The sequence below is a fragment of the Perca fluviatilis genome, chromosome 3, assembly GCF_010015445.1.
Source record: "Perca fluviatilis chromosome 3, GENO_Pfluv_1.0, whole genome shotgun sequence".
Taxonomy (NCBI): Eukaryota; Metazoa; Chordata; class Actinopteri; order Perciformes; family Percidae; genus Perca; species Perca fluviatilis.
The window spans coordinates 25,340,504-25,359,978 of NC_053114.1; the positions used below are offsets into that span (position 1 = coordinate 25,340,504).

A 19,475-nucleotide genomic window follows, 5' to 3' on the forward strand; every position below is an offset into this window, starting at 1 on the left:
CCAGCTCTATATCAGAGATGTTCACAAGTCATTTTTTGGAAGTCCAAGTCGAGTCTCAAGTCTCTGGCCATCTGATCTGTGTAACGCTTATCAGTTAAATTTTCTACATGATATGTGAAGTTTAAGACATTTTTTTTTTTTATCTTTAACCTGTTTTTCCAATTTTCTGTTTTTATTCAGAGGATCAGAAATTTAGAAAATTACAAAATTGCATCTGAGCTCCAATTATTCAATACTGCAATGATATTCTCTCCCTCTTTCTGCCTAGCCCCGCCCCGCCCCCCACTCGAGCACAGCAGCCAGATCTAAAGACAGAATGAGAATTCAGCGTTCACCGAGAGGTGAAATGCTTGTCAATATCCAGCACATACTTGAATCAAGATTGCCTAGTGTCTAGTGTCATCCTCCGCCCATACGCAGGACCACTTGGAGGCGGAGTGGCAATCGGGAGAGTCGGGACTTTTCCCGGTGGGCCGGTAGTGTTTCGAGGCCCGGTCTGATACAAGTTATAGCCTACATTGCAAGTTCTTAGCAACGCCATCCGCTGCCCGGCCGCTGCCCGCGCTGGTCAAACTGTGCAGCCTCTGCTCAACCCGTGCGGCGGGCCGCAGCAGCCTCTTATTTCAATAATGTCTAATGGTGGAAAGCCAAAAAAGAAAAGGGAAAGGTGGTGCTGTGATGGTCAGACTCAAAAGAAAAAAAGGGATCGTGTTGCTGTGCTGTGTGGTGTTCATTCATTCTCCATCCGAACATTAATCTCCCCTCTTCTCAACAAGATTCGGAATTATCCAGCGTCGACATGACTGCCCCGAGTCTTCTTGAATGACCGCCTAAACACATCCAGACACACCCACGAGAATAGCTAACCAATCGTTGGTAACTAGGTGGAACGAGGGAGAGAATATCACTGCAGTATTGAATAATTGGAGCCCAGACGCAATTTTGTAATTTTCAAAATTTCTGATCATCTGAATAAAAACTGAAAATAGGAAAAACAGGTTAAAGATCCAATTTTTTAATTTGTCAAGGCGGAAAAAAATGAAAAATTGGATATTTGAACCCATTTTTCAGTTTTTCCAAATATCTGTTTGTGCTTAGAAAATTGAACTGATACACGTTACACGGACCTGTCCCTAACACTGTATTGTTAAATCTTATGAATTCAAAGCATGTCCTGTAGCTACCATCTAGGGCTGAAACGATTCCTCTAATAATACGATTACAAAAAATCCTCAACGCAAAATGACTTGCCTCGAAGCTTCGTTAAATCAATGTTACCAACGTTGTATGCTGACGGACGGTGTTTCCGCACGGATCATTATTACTGTCGCACACCAGACGCTGCTCAGTCTGCTGCTGGCGACATGCTAGATCGTAAATAGCGAGGGGCTAAGAGAAGAGACAGGCTGGAGAAAACTACAGAAAGTGTCCAAAGTTTGGAATCAGTTCAAACGTAATTAAAACGAAAACTCTGTACAATATGTCTACTGCAAAATGGAACTAGCTTACCACAATAATAGCACGACGTCCGTGCTTCAGCATCTCAACAGAAAACATGGAGTCTAACTTAATCATCCATTCCACGAAGCGGACCCTCTATGAGCGGACCCGACAAAAGTAAATCACAGAGTCGTATGGACGATGAAACTACCAAACACAACAACTACCAAAAACAAAGACAAGAAAATAGGTAGTGGTGACCGCATTTGAGCTAAAGAGCTGATGCGTTGACTATCCCTTCGGAAAAACAGCTGATTGTTGCGCACCACTTTCTCTCTCTCTCTCCACGGAGAAACAGCTGATCAACGATCTACTAGCATAAGTGTAACAGAGCTGTTTAGCATTGTAATCAAATATATAAATGAAAATAGGTTTAGTATAACTAATATTTTACATATAGGCCTATATACAGATCAGTCTCAGGTTGAAACTGAAAGTTAAGTTGCACAACTTAATGTAATGTTTGTGTATGTTTAATGTATGCCTTAGTTTGAGGTTGATATCATTTGAAAAAAATAAATTCTTTAAAAAGAAATGTAATATGGCACTTGAATGCACTTAATATGTTTAGTTTTTTGAGATATGATATTGTAAGCAATGTAGACAATACAAATGTAGCTTTTTCCGAAAATGTAACCAAACTATTATTTATTTTTTATTTTTATCCGATTACTCAATTAATCGATGGAATAACTGGTAGAATACTCTATTACTAAAATAATCGATAGCTGCAGCCCTAATACCATCCATACAGTACAGTATCAAAATCAGTTGTAGGATAACTTTATGGGGTCTACTTAACACATCCCTCTAGCCCTCGGACCTGGTGAAATATTAACCTAAGTCTGTCACATCATATGGATACAACTATAAAGATACAATGTGCCTGTTCCCAGCATTAGCACAACACTTTGTGATGGTTAGCTTGTTACCTGTGACGATATATGCTAAATGTAACGACTCTTTCACTCAAAAAAAAGTCTAATGTCTAAGTGGAAATCAAGAGAATAGTGGCAGCGCCACACCAGTTACAGAGAACATGCATCTCAGTGTCAGTCCAAATTACACACAATAAGCAGTTTGAACTCACTGATGTAATGCCAGTAGGCTCAGTGAAACTGAGTCCAGCGCGAGGGAGCTCCGACTCAGAGGAGGAGAGGTTAGTGAGGCCAGCGTCTCCACAGCAGGTGACAGTGCGCACGGATCCGCTGCGCAACGCATGGATGAAATAATGAAATAGTAAATAGGACTACAGTAACAGAAATATGTGCAGAATTAAGACAGTCAAGACGGCCCAGTGTTTGGTGGACTGGGTACACCCTTTTTTTAGTAGGGCGGAAAAAATTATTAAATTATTTCAAAAAATAAATTTTTTTTCTCCCCCTCTTCAGTAGTAGTCAGGCAATTACCCTCTACATAGCTACGGATATGCTGCCAGTTTACTCTGTTGAGAAGAGAGGGTTTAACAACATGCTGAAAGTTTTGGACGCTCAATATATAGTACCTAGCCGCTTTGCGATGGTTAGCTTGTTACCTGTGACGATATATGCTAAATTTAACGTCTCTTTCACATTGCAAGTGACTGACCTATCTGGGTGCGTTTTGAGATGCCTGATGAAGTTCGACGTTGTTGATCCGGTATCATTTATCTTGGTGCCACACACTTTGCACGTAGCTGTTCGCTTACTGCCACTGTTTACGAAGTTATTGAAAGCAAAACTAATGACAAAAGGCAAAAGTTAAACTCCGGGAGGACTTGGTGTCGCCATTGTCAATGCATTTTTGTATATAACGTTACACCTCCGTTGGCGTTACCAGTGTTCGTGCCGAAAACTTCCTCCCTGCAGAATCCCCCCCTTCACGTTTAGCCCAGCTAAATCTAACTGACAAAGGGAGGATAAGGCACCAAAACGACTAATACTAATAGTAATTTAAAGACGTGGTAGCATTGGATCTGGACATGAAGGATAACTCTGGGAGTTGGAAGGGGTGTGTCGTGATTCTGCTTTCTCACACCACGACACAGGTTCGTGGATCTGAGTGTCGGGATTTCAGTTTCATATCGCATATCGTTACAGCCCTAGTGCACATTATATGTAAGTGTAAGAGAGTTCTTGTGTGTTTGTCTGAGAGAGATAAATAGAGCAGAAGGCGGCAGGCTGTCTACTCTACTACAAATTCAAGACTTTTTAAAGGGGTGATAGAATGATTATATAGGGTATTTCACACTGTTCCTTATGGTCTCCTAATGGGGTATGTAACATTAGTTGGGCTGAAAATGGCCTGGTTGATATTTTATTGGCCCTTATGCATCCCTGTGTTTTGGCCCTATTTGTAACCAGAGCTTTTCTTCCAAATATGGTATGGTCATGAATATTTAGATGAGACGCGCGCTGATTGGTTGAGCGACTCGCCATACACACGCATTACAGGTCGTGTGCTGATTGGTTGAGCGAATCCCCAATACACAGACATTAGAAACGCGACAGAATCTCATATTCCAGACACTGCAATGTTTCCTTACCAAATTCACTTCTGAGACTTTTTTATGCGAGAAATCAACTATATAAAGCTCAAATATGGGCCGTTTTACGAAAATTGATGGCTAATTGCAAATTTGGTAAAACTGTATGTCGGAGTTCAGCTGCCTGTGTTGCTGCCTCGCCGCCCGGCCTGCCTTCCTCCACAGACCCCGGCCTGCTGTGAGCTCGATTGAGCTCCGGCACGGCTGCTGCAGCCCACAGCACCTCATACCCGCGCAAAGTTACCGTTTGGGCTGGTGGACTACTACCAAACGCTGCTGCCCTGACAAAGCTCCAGGGCCTGCATCTCCTCTCTTCCTGCTAGCTAAATGGCCCGTGTGTGAGAGCGCGGTCAGCGAGCTTGTTACACCAGCAATCTCTTACCACATGTTACACACATGTCACGCCACTTAGCTATACAACATATAACTATATGTTTTATAAAGCTAACAACGGTGTCCGATTTCAAGTTAATGAATATTTGTGAGCTGTAAGGGTTTCGTTAGCTGCGACTGTCCCTTCAATCCTATGTGTACAGATTGCGGCTAGTTAGCTTCATTTTTGGTCGTAATTCGAGTATATTTACAGTTTGAATTTCGTCACGCCACTTATACAACATCTAACTAAATGTTTTATAAAGCTAACAACGGTGTCCGATTTCAAGTTAATGAATATTTGTGAGCTGTAAGGGTTTCGTTAGCTGCGACTGTCCCTTCAAACCTATGTGTACAGATTGCGGCTAGTTAGCTTCATTTTGGGTGCATTAGTCAGTATATTTACAGTTTGAATTTCGTTCGCCCACATATACAACATCTCCCTAAAGGTTTTATAAAGCTAACAACGGTGTCCGATTTCAAGTTAATGAATTTTTGTGAATTCCAGAGGAATTCTAAGAGAGAGGCTAGCTAGCTCTCATTGATAGAGCTCCATCCAGCCCGCAGGCTCTATCAATGAGACTCATGGACAAGCGGCGTTTATTTTCCCAATCGTTTGTTTAAATAACTCAACACATTATAATTACACACATTATAAGATTAACTAGAATCTGTGGTAAGAGAATGCTGGCGTAACAAGCTCGCTGACGGCCGCTTTCACACACATACACCGGGCATTTAGCTAGCTAGCGGGAAAGAGGGGAGTTGCAGGCCCTGGAGCTCTGTCAGGGCAGCGGCGTTTGGTAGTAGTCCAATAGCCCAAACGGTGACTTTTGCGGCTTGGGTATGAGGTGCTGTGGGCTGCAGCAACGTGCCGGAGCTCAATCAAGCTCACAGCAAGGCCGGGGTCTGTGGAGGAAGGCAGGCCATGCGGCGAGGTAGCAACACAGGCAGCACCAGCCTCTGAAGTCCGACACACAGTCGGACAAAATTTGCAATTAGACATCAATTTTTCGTAAAACGGCCCATATTTGACCTCTAAGTAGTTGATTTCTCGCATAAAAAAGTCTCAGAAGTGAATTTAATGGTAAAATAGCATATGAACAATGTATACATTTTCTGAGATCTGCACGACCTAGATTCAGAAGACTAACTGATCTCAGGTCAGTTGTGGCGCCTATGCAAATGTTGGGGCGTGACCGTTCTCTTAATACACCCATGGCTGTGACAAAGGTTCCGGATTTTGAGATGCTTACGCAAGCAACTAGCTTTGTTGAGATTCGCCCGTTTTCAGCGGCAGTTTCAAAATATGAGATTTTCATAGTAAAGGGGTGTCAATGGGATTTTGAGCTTATATGTATGTCCTATTTACCCACCGAACTGTCGTTATTCAACTATGACAGGGTAAAATCGGTTTTGCATTCTATCACCCCTTTAAGACCTTTTTAAGACCATTTTAAGACTATCATGAATTAAATTTAAATAAAGAAATCTGTTTTATGTCTGTGGTACAATCCGAAAGAGACCAATAACACCAAAGCTGATTGGCTGCAAAATAAGTTGCATGTTGGGCTCATTTGTAGTCGTAATGCAGCAAATTGTATTCGGACTAGCAAAAGAAAGAACTACAACACCACAGAAATACCACAGAAACAAAATTCTAAAGCGCTGCAGGAGCATTTCAATGAGCATTATAGCAGCTTTACATGTACGTAGGAAAATTAAGACCCGTTTGAAAGACCTAGAACACAATACTTCAGCGAATTTAAGACTTGTTAAAGCCTACAATGTCATTTTTAAATTTTAGACTTTTTAAGACCCCGTGGAAACCCTGCCTCTAAGCGAGGCCTCTCTTTGTTCACAGCCAGTTATGACATAGTCTCAGGATTAGTAGCTCTGTCAACATGAGGCCACTGGCTCCTTAAAATAGAGAGATTGGCAGTCAGAAAAACAAAACTGTAATTGTATGCCACCATAGATTCATAGATTGATTGAGTCTGACCCAGATAGATGCAGACAGAATCTCTGAAGGTACCACTGAATCTGTACATTGCTTCACTGTGTCCAACTTGAGATGACAACACCCCCAGATATGGTTATGAGTGGCACTGAAGGTAAGCGCAGATCTGATGATAGGTATAATACGAAGATAATGGGTAAAATGGCTATGAAGTCAAGTTACAGTGTAAGCTATTCTCTGCATCACTACACATCTGCTATCATTCAGCAGCAAAATGTGTGGGGGGAAATGAGTAGCAAAAACCTAAATACATTTTTTAATACATAGTAAGTAATATAAGTAATTTTGACTTGATGCAATTAAATAAATAAAACAAAATTACAGAAAAAAAATGTATAAAGACAATTACAAACAGAATAAGGTTTGTTTTGATGCATAACAATTAGTTAACTTTAAGAGAAAATACAAACCAGTAGGTCACTGTAAGTGCCGAAAAAAATTTTTTATGAAAATGTTTCATCTTTTGCTAAATAACGTTACAGTCTATGCTAAAAAATTTAAATTGTACTCATACCTAATGTAAGGTTAAGAAACAGCTAAAACGGCTGTGAAAGTTATTGTAATGAACTTACCAGCTGGCAGCACCTCTGCAGGATGAGTAAATTAGCTAGCTAGCTAGCTGGCTAAAACATGTAACGTTAACCTCTTTGGTGTAGCTAGCCCTTAGGATGGGAAGTGCATGCTACTAGCTAGTATAGGGCATTGATGTATTAAGATAACAGTAAAGTTAGCTAGCTAACACAATTAAAAAAAAAATGGTAATGTTAACGTTGCGTACATTGTACCTAGCTACATTAGTACGTTGGTTAAAAACTAGCTAGCCTATAACTCCCTAACAATCAAACGTTGCAGTTAACCGAATAACTGAACCGTTAACGTTGACGTGTTCAGCCCCGACAAACGCGAAATTAAAATGAAACGGTAGTGCGTTGAACACCTTCATGTGTGCGCGAGCGCAGCTGTCTTTTTAATACCACGAGTTGGTTTAGCTACACCATAAACAGGTTTAGATACACGCCGCTGCTGATTGGGTAACACCTCTGACACCCAGCAAAAGAAGGAAAATCACTGGGGGAAAGGTACTAGGCTTAAAACCATGCTTAAAGCCCGTTTTACACTCGTCCATGGTTTCACACTGTTTCTAAGAAACATGTCGTTTAACCTGGAAACCTGATCCAAAACGGTGTCCACCGTGCCTGTAGCTGGCCCGTAGTGTTAGCTACTTGATAGAGCTAACGTTAATTAGCCGCGCCCTGATTTTAAGAAAGTGTCGTCAGGTTATATAGCTAATGGTCAGGTTCATTTTTCATGTTTTTAAACAGATTTCAGGTCGATTGGCGAAAATAAGGCATTAGTTATAATTTTTTTTGGGGGGGGCAGTGTTTTGTTTTTTCCCGGAAATGTTTTGGTGATTAACTTTAGCTATTCCCAGTCCAGCTGTCATTGGCGATCGAGGCTCTAACTCATGCTGAACAGTGTAACTTATTGTGTGGCGTCTGACTGTGAGAAAAAGAAATGCAAGTATTTGTTTCAAGAAATTATTTCGGGGTGTATGAAAGGACAATTAATAATTGACAAGGCCATCATCTCCAGACCAGATCAATACAGCTTTATGAGCCTGATCTCTTTTCACTGTGTGCACGTGATGTCATAAAGCTCCTGTGATGCACACAGCTGTTGTCAGGATACAGTGTTGTGTGTCCGGAATGATAAAGTTTCCTGGAAGCAGCATTGCAGAGCAGAACATTGGCATATGACACCATGCATCATGGCCCTTCTCTGGTGTCGACTCAGCAGTCCAATGGCAAACTGTATACTGTATCACAGGATATCAATACACAATTCACCAGGTTATCTCCTTGCTTAAATAAACAGTGTGTTTGACATGCTGTCTGAGCATGACTGTACCTGATGGTGGATCCAGGATTACATACTTTAGTAATAACAAGCGTTACTTACAGCTATGATGTTGATACGGGCTAAAACAGAATGACTTTTTATTACAGTAAGGAGTGACATACTGCCAGTATAAAGTAACATGTCTAGCTCAGGAGGACTTGCATTCCTACAAAGGTCATGAATCTGGAGAATTTAATGGAACTATCTGACACGAGTTATTGTCAAAATGTCAATGTACCGCTGCACAATTCTATATGCTTTTAACCTAAGTATGATATTCCACAGAACTAGCTATGTTTCCATTACATTATCCCATTTTGCTACTCAGAAACAGGGAAAGCAAATTGTGGACAACAACAATAAAGTTAGATAATGTAATAAAGATAATGCTAATATTGACTGTGGAATGAAGCACCACAAGAGGTGATTTTTTTTTATGGTTTTGATTTGGAGTTGGGAGAAAAAAACAACTCGATTGAAAGTGAAGCGTTTAAAATGAATCCTGTTGGACACGAACAATTCACACAGAGCTCTCCGGGTGGTGAATAAAAGACAGGTCCTCTTTGTATCCCATGATTACATGTCACTGTCACCAGTCATTTTACTGTAGCTTCTTTCTTCTTGCAGACATGCCTCGTCAATTTCCGAAGGTAACTCTGAGTGAGGCAGAGAAGGAGACACAACTGCTAGCAGAGAAAGTATATGCATCAGCGCTAAAGGAAGAAGACAACAAGGATGCCTTGTCAATGTTCAACGTGCCTGAGGACTGCCCAATTGGCCTCCAGCAAGCCAAGGAACATGAACTACTTAAGGAGCTGGCAGAGCAACAGTCAGAGGAGAGTACCAAGAGGTAGGCTCTGCTATGTGTCTGGCACCAAATCACAGAGGATGTTGTCATCAGTCAGATCAATGTCACAAATTAAAGCCTTTTAACAATTGTATCATGACTTCTGGAAAAGTTATGTTCGTTAAAATAATGCTAATTTTGCAGGAAAAAAAGCTTGAAGATGATTCGTTCCCAGTCAATGTCCCTGCAGATCCCAGTGAATACAGATGGTATGCGGTCAGTGTCAGTCACGCCATACCTGTCCCCCAGCTCCACCTGCTCATCACTGCCAGAAAACTGCCCTGATTACCAGAGGGTCACTATTAGTGGTGATTACTGTGCTGGAGTAAGTACTACTGTATTACCACAAATGTGTGCATCACTGTTAGAGAAATGAATGCTTTCGCAGCTTTTACATTTATTTTTCATGTTCACAGAATGTTGAAAACCATGGCATAATTGTGCACTTACCAGTGGCTTAAATAAGACAACACTTGATGGATGGATTTATGTGTCATGTCCATTCCCGATTCAGATCACAGTGGAGGACTATGAACAGGCAGCCAAAAGTCTGTTTAAGGCTCTGCTTATACGCGAGAAATACTCAAAGCTGGCCTATCATAGATTCTGCAGAACCACAGCCCAGTTCCTCCGCAGCGCTGAGAACGTGAGATGGAGCGAAGAAGATGAGGTTCTACCAGGTATGAAGTGTACACGTGTTATGGTTATTGATACACTCACTGATGTTTGTTCTGGTTCATATGACAGTAACAGAACAATGTTGTGGCCTCCAGATATGTGCCCATGTCCAACAGATGGGGAAGATCCCTACAGTATGGAGAACATCCCTGAGAATCTGAACTATGAACTAAAGATGAAGGATGGGATAGTGTATGTGTATGACAATGCCCAGGCTTTGAGAGAAAACCAGCCCAATGACCTTCCTTACCCTGACTTAGAGACCTTTGCCATAGACCTCAGTCATGTGCTGGCAATGATTGCAGATGGACCCACGTAAGTTGCCAAAACAAAAAGACACTAAAGCTATGGTTGTAAAACTGGTTGTTGCCACCTGTGCATGTGGTACTTAATCCCACTTACTAAACTGAGGCCCACTCTAATTTTCAGGAAGACCTACTGTCACAGACGACTAAATTTCTTGAGTTCAAAGTTCTACCTCCATGATATGCTCAATGAGATGGCTGAGCTAAAGGAACTGAAAAGTGTGCCTCACAGAGATTTCTACAATGTTAGGAAGGTTGGATCGACAGAGTGTATCATCCAATATTGCATCCCACAGATTATCTCTGAGAAAACACCATATGATTTGACAGTACATGCTGTCAGTTCTTCCTTAACTATTTGTATAAAATGGTACGGTGAAAGCCATGTGTGTTTTTGTAAACACTCAATCTGTCCAGTAGACTGAACATAGACATTGTTTCTCTCTATCAGGTGGACACGCATATTCATGCAGCTGCCTGCATGTCTCAGAAACACCTGCTGACCTTCATCAAGGAAACATATAAGACTGGTGCTGACCGTATGGTGTTGGAAAAGGCTGGACAAAAGATGACTCTCCAGCAGGTTTTCCACAGTCTCAATAAGGACCCCTATGACCTTACTGTGGACTCTCTGGATGTGCATGCTGTAAGAAAAGTAGAAAATGCCCCCATGTTTTAGCATTATGTTTTTTTTCTGTGTTCATTTTTTGAATATGTTAAAATCAAAGGCAAATTAATATGTTTCTCAATTTTGTCAGAAATGTTTCTGTCAAGGCAACGGAAATGTCATGTCAAATTACACATTACACAATTTTTATGCTAATTACAACAATCCTTCACTCTCTCTGCCTCTAATTTGTGTCACTTCAGTTCACTGCCAGCACAGGTAAATACCAGTATTGATTGGCGCTTTTTCATGACTGACCATTCTGGGTTCACAATTATGCTTTGTAATTTATAAACTTTACAGGGGAGACATACCTTCCACCGGTTTGACAAGTTCAATTCGAAGTATAATCCAGTGGGAGCCAGTGAACTTCGAGAAATCTTCCTGAAAACAGACAACCTCATAAATGGAGAGTATTTTGCTCGCATCATAAAGGTATCATATTATGTACTCATACATTTTAAGTCAGAACCTTTGCAGAGACAGTTTAGCACACTCTACTTCTCACATTTTAATAGGAAGTGGCCCATGACCTGGAGGGGAGTAAGTACCAGCATGCAGAGCCACGCCTTTCCATCTACGGACGCTCTCCAGAGGAGTGGGACAGTCTGGCTAAGTGGTTTATTCACCACAAAGTATACTCTCCAAACATGAGGTGGATCATTCAAGTGCCCAGAATATAGTGAGTGCTACAGCCTGAAGAAAAAAACCAAGCTTCTAATTTATAAGAGAACTTCTTAAAATGTGAAATCTGGAAATTTCCTAGTTAAAAAACAATGTTTTTATGTGTTTCAGTGATATTTTCAAGGCAAAGAAGCTGGTACCTAATTTTGCCAAGATGCTGGAGAACGTATTCCTTCCTCTATTTGAGGCCACTGTTAACCCACAGAAGCACAAACAACTTCATGTGTTTCTCAAATATGTAAGTTTCTAATTTATACCTAATGTTACCTATTCACTGCTACTAATTTGTTGGAGGTAATTGTCAGGGTCCCACCGTCACCAGCACTCACTCCTCTCTCTCATTCTCCAGCACACACTCCTCCCACTGATTCATACTCCTCGTCACTCACGCAGATCAGACGCTCCCAGTCCCCTCAGTCCTAATTACACACACCTGAACCTCATCAAGCCTCATCCTCAGTTCACCACCTGCAGCTAATCAATCACCACCTACATAAGCAGCACAACAACACACACTCTTTGTCTAGTCTCGTTTCCACACGACGCTCTGACCACTCACGTTAAGCCTAGTCTGTCCAAGTTTGCCTTACCCGTACGTTGTATCCTGTTGTCTGCTGCTGCTCAGAACCTGCCTACTCAGCTACCAGATTTCCTGCCTGTTGCTTCCTGCTTGTTGTTGGATCATTGTAAAATAAAGATCTGCTTCATTACTCCAGTCTGTCTCCTGGTCGTCCGTGACAGTAATAAGCATGTATATGCAGTATACAAACACTAAATAAATGGTTTATAACACACTATAAGATAGTTGTAAGATGATATAAGTGTTTATTAAGTAGTATATAGTATATGTCAACAAATGTAACTCCCTGTGTGGGCACCCATTGGTGGAGGCTGGTGTATAAACAGATAATGAATGACGATATAGTAAAACACAGTTGTCTAATTAATTTGAAGGTAAGATTAGTAGCAGTAGTAAATGACTTATTTTTTTGTGCAGGTGTCCGGGTTCGACAGCGTAGACGATGAGTCCAAACACAGCGATCACATGTTCTCCTTCAGGAGCCCAAAGCCAGAACAGTGGACTGCAGATGACAACCCTCCCTACAGCTACTACATCTTCCACATGTATGCAAACATCATGGTCCTCAACAACCTCAGAAAGTAAGCACTAATACCTTCTTTACTCTTCAAAACCCACACCTCTTCATTAAAGGAGTGCTTTGCTGTAAGATTGATGGGGGGGGGGAATGTTGTGCCTTTACAATGTAGGACCTGGCCTGGTACTGGGTCCAGCACTCAGTGGACAGTTTACTTTGTAAAGCTCTCAGGGAAGAAATTATTAATTAATCAGAGGAAAGTAACTACTGAACACTCTGGGCTGATGAGAGTATCTAGGACATCTCAATGTGCAGCTGATATCTAAATACTCTCAGTGTGATGAATACAAGGCTGAGAGAGGACTGTTGTATGATTTGCTCGTATATTGATTGTCCTTTTGTGTCCAAAATAGAGAGCGTGGACTGAGCACTTTCCAGTTCCGTCCCCATTGCGGAGAAGCTGGATCAATCACTCACTTGGTCTCTGCCTTTCTCACATCAGACAACATCTCACATGGACTCAACTTGAAGAAGGTACATACTTGTGGACAGATTATTCTAGTATTTAGCTGCTGTTTGCAGAATTTATAGTGATCAAAGAGTTGTCCTTCCCAGAGCAGGGAGGGGATAACATGGGGCTGCTGCTGCTGGTGTGTGGGCTGACCCACAGGCAAAGATCAATAATACGACTATTCTCTATTCTTTTTGTCCAAAATAGCAACCGCAATGTGAGAACACAGAAGAGTGTTTGTTTTAATGACTCTTAACTTTGGACCAAATGGTAACATAATCAGTACTAAAATGAATGTTTCTTCCTTTTGAAGTTTTTGTTGGTTTGAGCCCAAACTTGTGTATCCGAAATGTCCTGCAGATTTCTCGCTATTAGCGTGAAAATGTGAGAACCATAGGTGAGGGAGAAGAAATTGGAAGTTTTGAATTTCTGATGGATGTACAGCATGTTCCTGAAAAAAGAAAAAAGAAATGATGACAATGAGTCACTGATATTGATCTACAACACTAACTGCTAAGAAATAGAGTGAGGTAGCAAGGTGCTTTCTTGTTGCTTCTTTAGGTTATCATCTGTGTAACTTATTTATTACAATTGCAATAATCCAACTGTATATACAGTAAGTCTGGACAATGTGGATAAAGGCCTACAAATTCTTATATAAGGTCAGGTTGTGTTCATTATGGGGAACCTGGAACAAAATCTAATGTTTTAGCTTTAACAATACAGAACTTGAGTCCTTGTTCAACGTGCACAACAAAGTACCAAGTTCCAGCTCTGTGTACGGTATGTGCGTGTGTACCATATGTGTTTGTCTGACTGTCAGCAGTACTTAGTTCATTTCTTTTAAACTTCATGCTCCCTCAGAGCCCTGTGCTGCAGTACCTGTACTACCTGGCCCAGGTGCCAATTGCAATGTCGCCACTCAGCAACAACAGCCTGTTCCTGGAATACTCCAAAAATCCTCTCCGAGAGTTCCTGCACAAAGGCCTGTGTGTGTCCCTGTCCACAGATGATCCCATGCAGTTCCACTACACCAAGGTAAACAGAAACAAATACACAGGAAATATAGTGTTTCTAGTTCGGTATACCAGAATCAAAACAAATAAACATACTATTGCAGTGTGCTTTAGATGGATTTAGTTCTGCAGTGTAAATAATTCCTTATCCATTGTTTACATCCTGATTCTAGGAGCCACTCATGGAAGAGTACGCTATCGCAGCTCAGCTGTGGAAGCTCAGCACCTGTGATGTGTGTGAAATAGCCAGAAACAGTGTGCTGCAAAGTGGACTGTCTCACCAGGTAGTGACATTTTCACCTCCTTCTTTTTCCATTTTCTCTGCCCAATCTCCATGACATTTAATCAACATTGATCTCATCTTTCTCCCAATAATTTGTTGTTTACAGGAAAAGAGGCACTTCTTAGGAGAGAACTACCTGAAAGATGGACCTGAAGGGAACGATATCCGTCGGACCAACGTCGCCCAGATCCGCATGGCCTACAGACACGAGACACTGTGCAATGAACTCAGCTTCATAGTCGATGCAGTGAAGTCTGAAGCTATGAATTCCCAGTATGAATAAAATGGACCTCGCGTTAGACAGAATCCAAGCATGCTGAGCTCTCAGTAATCACCATTTACCTTTATTTTTGAAAAGTGCCAGTGAGTGAATGTGATGATTACATGAAAAATACAATATCCTGCCAATCAAAAAGCAATGCTTAGCTGGTCACAAGTTCATAAGGAGTTTGATAAAGTGAAGACGCATGCTTTGGATGACTGATGGCACTTTGCTTCTCAAAGGTTTAGACAAAAGCTGTGGGGGTCCAGGCTTGTGTGAAATACATTCACACACTTGTCATTACACAAACCCACAATGTATAAACAATTGTACCTTACACTCCATTTTGTGATGGGGGTATGCCATAGAAATAGTTTGAAACTTGACGTTTTTCAGTTACTGTATACACTGTTCATCAGACACAAGGACACTTGTGGTTGAGAGTGTTACATAATGTTAGCCTAGATGACCGATAACAGATGATGTCTGGTACATTTCCTCTGTCTCTCCCTTAATTAGCTTGTTTTAAAGAGGTTTGGAAGATATCAGTATATTAAACTTTTGGGAGATACATCAGTTCATAATGGCACAATGCTTGAAATTGTTGTAGAAATGTTGCATTTACATGTATGTTCATTATTTGAAGCAACAAACAGTATGTTAAAAGAATAAAATGTCTTCAGTCTTCACAGTGATTGTATAGCCAACATTGCCATCTAGTGGCCAAACTGCACCATTTATTAACATCAGATGACTGAAAATACTAACAAGCACATACTGTATGACATATACAAAAAGAAATGCCCTTTATGGCCATTACTTTCACACAAAACAAGGGACACATCTTTGTCCTAAAAAAACAACCTCAGTAGTTGTCCACGGAGTGCCTCTTAAAAAATATCTCATCAGAAAAATGTTTAACTTGCAATGTCAACCACTTCTATTGTCTCATCTTCCTGTGCAGCCCGCTTGGTTTCCTTTATGTTCTTCTCACACGTCCATTCTTCTGTCTGGATGTACTCTTGCTGCTGCTTTATGTCAGAGCTCGGAGCGCAACTCCTCCTTTTCACAGAGACAAAGAAAAACAAATGATGCACTAATATATGTGATAATAACAAAAGGACAAATAAATGTAATATTCAGTACAAAGAAAGATGCTTTGTCTTATCAGTTTATCCACAGCTCTTCTGTGCTGATATACAGTATAGCTTCTTTGACTAGTGCTATTGTATGTAGAGCCCACTAACAACCAATTCACTATTAACAGATTCATGTATGTGCTTTTTCAGATAAAATCATTTAAACACATTTGTCTTTGGACCTCAGTATTATAAAGTATGTTCATATGGAAAACCACTCACAATTTTATGTATGCGAGGATGATTATGGCAGTAAGGAGAAGGGCACAAGTTGATGTGATGAGTATAGCCTTTGCTGGAACAATAAAACATGAAAGGAAAAACACATTAGTCATACAAAACAAAAATCACATCCACACACTTATAGAACGTTTTTGTAGTTGTTACTCATATGTAGTATATATTGAATACGACAAAAAATCCTCCACAGCATTAATTTTCTTGTGAACAAAATCCTCATACCTCCAGCAAAACTGTGTACACTGCTGACAAACCGGGCTGGTACTGCCTCATTGTCTATGGTTTTAGGAGTTGAGGAAGAAGTCGTAGACTGCGTGGTCCGGGTGGAGGTTGCTGCCTTAGAAGGAGACTGAGTTTGCTGCGAGTAATCCCTGCTGTTCAAAGGGCTATCAGTCGTTGCATCCCTTAATTGTGTTGCCGCATCTGTGCATGTACATAGGGCCATGAGAGGTTAGATAAGTGTTATAAAAAGTGCATGCCATTTGATAAATGTATGTTTTTCAAAAATAGTTTCTGCCTCCCATTTGCAACTCTGTGCTGACAGTGATGTCCTTATACAGCTGCCTTTAAATATAGTGCAGGAAATTATTAATAATAGCATTTCTGAATGAGTTTCCGGTAAGGGTACATATTTAGTTGATTTATTTATTTAAAAATTCTGTAAAATAGACATAACACAACTGTGGAGGTTTATACAATGCTTTTATGATCTCCACAATTTCAGTAAACATTCAATCAAACAATTCAATCATTAATCCATCATTAATTTCTAAGGAAGTTTGTAGTAGAAAGTAGAGTAGGAAGTTATTTAGAATATAGAAAAATGCTGTTATTCAGTCCAAATGTAAATGCAATAGCACAGCCTATGGTAGGACTATTCTTTCACACTAATCTGAGTTAATGCCTTCTGTTTTAATACCAACATGTTTTATTTAAAGAACAAAAAGCTAGGACTGTGTTGAGAATAGGATGCATGATATCTACAACTTACTGTTGCCTCTTAATGTGTATTGTAAAAAAGGTCATACCTGATTCATTGAAGCAAAACACATCAAACTTTTCTGTAACAGAGGCTCGCCATGTCACCAAGCCCGTCTGGCTTTTGCCACAATTAGAAAGGGCCTTGATGCGAGGAATGACAGCAAAATGTTCATCAATCCATCCAAACCTGAATAAAAACAAAAGATGACAGAACATCAGGCGCTTTTCATCAAACTCCACTGAGATGAGTGAGTTGATCATTTCTTCTCTGGTCTCACCTGCATGTTTCTAAGCCTCTAGTGAGAGCTTCCTGTACTTGTGCTTTTGAGGCAATGTTCACTCCGAGGGACGAGCAGAGCCTCCGAGCTTCAGAGGCATTGAAGCCATACTGAGGCTGGTTGAGCACATTTAAGTTGCTAACCTGGAACACTCCAGCAATACTTTGGTTCACTGCTGGGAAAACTGAAAACCGCATATAAAACATTTATTAGATTTAGATACTTTGAGGAGTTGCCTACATTTTATCTACAGACATTTTTATTCAAAAAAACAAAACAAGATAGAATTTTACAAATGAATAAATATCAAACCTGCTAGAATTACTTACCTCTGATGTGGCTTGTTTCAATATATTGATCAGAGATGACTGGAGTAATTGACAACACCGATGAGATACAAAGCCAGATCATATTTATAAGAAAAGAGGTCAGAAAAGAGTCGGATGAATGCAGAGGGACGACAAGTGATGCCCGGTTTATGCGCTTGTGAGCCAAATGACAGGGTTAAATAGAGTTGATTCTGTCCACTGGGGTGTGTGTGGACTCTGTCATTGCCAGAAAAGAAAAGGAAAAGGAAGAGGGAAGTACTGCTCACGGGTCAGATCAAGAGCCATTATATGTTCTAGGAGCAGGGCCCAGGAGACATAGATATAAAACTCATTTGTCAACAGGAGATAAAGCAACAGAAGTTATGTCAAAGCCAAATGCAGTAAATTCATGTTCCAGGAATAATGAAATGATGATTTAAACTGGATTGTTCTTTGACTTAAGCGTGTTAAGTTAAGAACATAAGCAATACATGTGTTGGATTTAAGTGAAAATACAGCTTGTAATATGTGTAGTTTAAACCTGTCCTCTTGGGGTTAGGGTTAGCCTGTCATAATGATTTCCTCCCATGGGGAATTACTCAATCATGAACATGCTTATGATCTCTTGTATCTCTTTGGCACACGGCAACATCCCACTTCCACAAAAACATCTCAACACAAGCCCTGACGGCAGGAAATGACGCAGAGCTGACGAACATGCAGCAGTGTTTTTGTCAGATGTGAGGTGTCAATGGGGGCAGAATAAATGACACATTGGGAGCTACGGAAAAGGACTGATGTTTTACTTCTCTTAAGGTGTTTGTGTGCCTATGGGGTCACATTAAGATCTTCAAGAGTTACATTACATTACATTAAATGGTTTCCTGAGTTAATTAAGCTACTCCAATGAGATTATGATGGAATTTAGTTGTGTCGGTAAGTGAGAACAGAGAAGAAAATATGATTAGCGTTGACCTTCTTCACAGCATTTTGACATCATGAACAATACCAGGACTAGGGTTGGGCATCGTTTAGATTTTAACGATTCTGATTCCAATTGCGATTCTTCCTTTCGATTCCGGTTCTTATTTGAGGGGTAGAGTTGAAATGGGTCACATGCTTATTTCACAAATAAGAGGAAAGTTTTATTTTGATTCAGTGGTGGGTTGCAGTTTTCCCGGGCTTTTTCAACGTAAAATAAAGCCACACTAGAGCGCCGCTTACTGTGCTCCAAGGCTGCAACACAACAAGCACCTGGAAGCTACGGAAACCAAAACTTGCGCTTGTTAAATTTGGAACCGTAATCAGATTTGAAACCAAATCCTCCAAACGATTCCAAGAAACGATTCCACTGGAATCGTAATTTTTGAAACGATTACAAGTAGGAATCAGTTCTCGATGCCCAACCCTAACCAGGACCCTGAAACTGAACCAGCTAAATGGAATTCAGCAATCATCAATTTTATTTACACCGGTGCTTTTTCTACTGTGACATGTCAACATATGCCTATTGATTATATAATTTAGAATACATTTTGCTTTATTGCCAAGAGTTAGATGAGAAGATCAACTATCATGTCTGTAGGATAAATATAAGCTACAGCCAGCAGTCAATTAGCTTAGCTTATTTTAGCATACCACTGGAAACTGCTATCCTGGCTCTGTCCAAAGGTCGCAAAATCCACCTACCAGCACCTCTAAAGTCAAAAACTTACAATGTTATGTCTTGTTTGGGTAAGCCATCCAAACTTAACTAATTACCAGGGGGAGGGGCTATTTCTAGGCTTGATGCAGTGACTTTTTATAGTTTCTGCAACCTAACATTAACAACAAGACAGATTAACAAACGGTATGTAAAATGTTA

General features: G+C 40.6%; 2 protein-coding genes across 5 annotated transcripts in view; one reads left to right on the top strand and one right to left on the bottom strand.

The window, feature by feature from the left end:
• Positions 1–15,350, top strand: part of ampd3a (adenosine monophosphate deaminase 3a) — a 29,608-nt gene extending 14,258 nt beyond the window's left edge. For 2 of the 4 annotated variants that reach the window (XM_039795420.1, XM_039795419.1), the window contains exons 2-15: positions 8,943–9,165; positions 9,307–9,487; positions 9,677–9,842; positions 9,936–10,155; positions 10,270–10,399; positions 10,597–10,791; positions 11,116–11,247; positions 11,331–11,494; positions 11,608–11,734; positions 12,494–12,657; positions 13,007–13,127; positions 13,969–14,142; positions 14,294–14,404; positions 14,510–15,350. In XM_039795420.1, coding sequence (XP_039651354.1) covers positions 8,945–9,165; positions 9,307–9,487; positions 9,677–9,842; positions 9,936–10,155; positions 10,270–10,399; positions 10,597–10,791; positions 11,116–11,247; positions 11,331–11,494; positions 11,608–11,734; positions 12,494–12,657; positions 13,007–13,127; positions 13,969–14,142; positions 14,294–14,404; positions 14,510–14,686 — 2,283 coding nt within the window. In that variant the 5' untranslated portion in view covers positions 8,943–8,944 and the 3' untranslated portion in view covers positions 14,687–15,350. Of the gene's footprint in view, positions 1–6,396; positions 6,511–6,997; positions 7,496–8,942; positions 9,166–9,306; positions 9,488–9,676; positions 9,843–9,935; positions 10,156–10,269; positions 10,400–10,596; positions 10,792–11,115; positions 11,248–11,330; positions 11,495–11,607; positions 11,735–12,493; positions 12,658–13,006; positions 13,128–13,968; positions 14,143–14,293; positions 14,405–14,509 lie in introns of those variants that run through there. The other 2 variants (XM_039795417.1, XM_039795418.1) reach the window with 2 other exon arrangements.
• Positions 14,728–17,834, bottom strand: lyve1a (lymphatic vessel endothelial hyaluronic receptor 1a). Its single transcript, XM_039795421.1, has 6 exons — positions 17,633–17,834; positions 17,304–17,487; positions 17,073–17,212; positions 16,267–16,467; positions 16,027–16,099; positions 14,728–15,727 (listed from the first exon to the last, which is right to left on the bottom strand). The coding sequence occupies exons 1-6, from the start codon at positions 17,712–17,714 to the stop codon at positions 15,583–15,585; spliced, it is 825 nt and encodes a 274-aa protein (XP_039651355.1). The 5' UTR covers positions 17,715–17,834; the 3' UTR covers positions 14,728–15,582.
• Between the last annotated feature and the right edge of the window lie 1,641 nt (positions 17,835–19,475).

Excerpts from the sequence above, each read along its gene's own strand:
- lyve1a (XM_039795421.1), bottom strand. The coding sequence starts at position 17,714 with ATGATCTGGCTTTGTATCTCATCGGTGTTGTCAATTACTCCAGTCATC. Across the intron at positions 16,468-17,072 it reads GTTTTGCTTCAATGAATCAG|ATGCGGCAACACAATTAAGG; the intron begins GTATGACCTTTT and ends GTACATGCACAG. Across the intron at positions 15,728-16,026 it reads ATCCTCGCATACATAAAATT|GAGGAGTTGCGCTCCGAGCT; the intron begins GTGAGTGGTTTT and ends CTCTGTGAAAAG.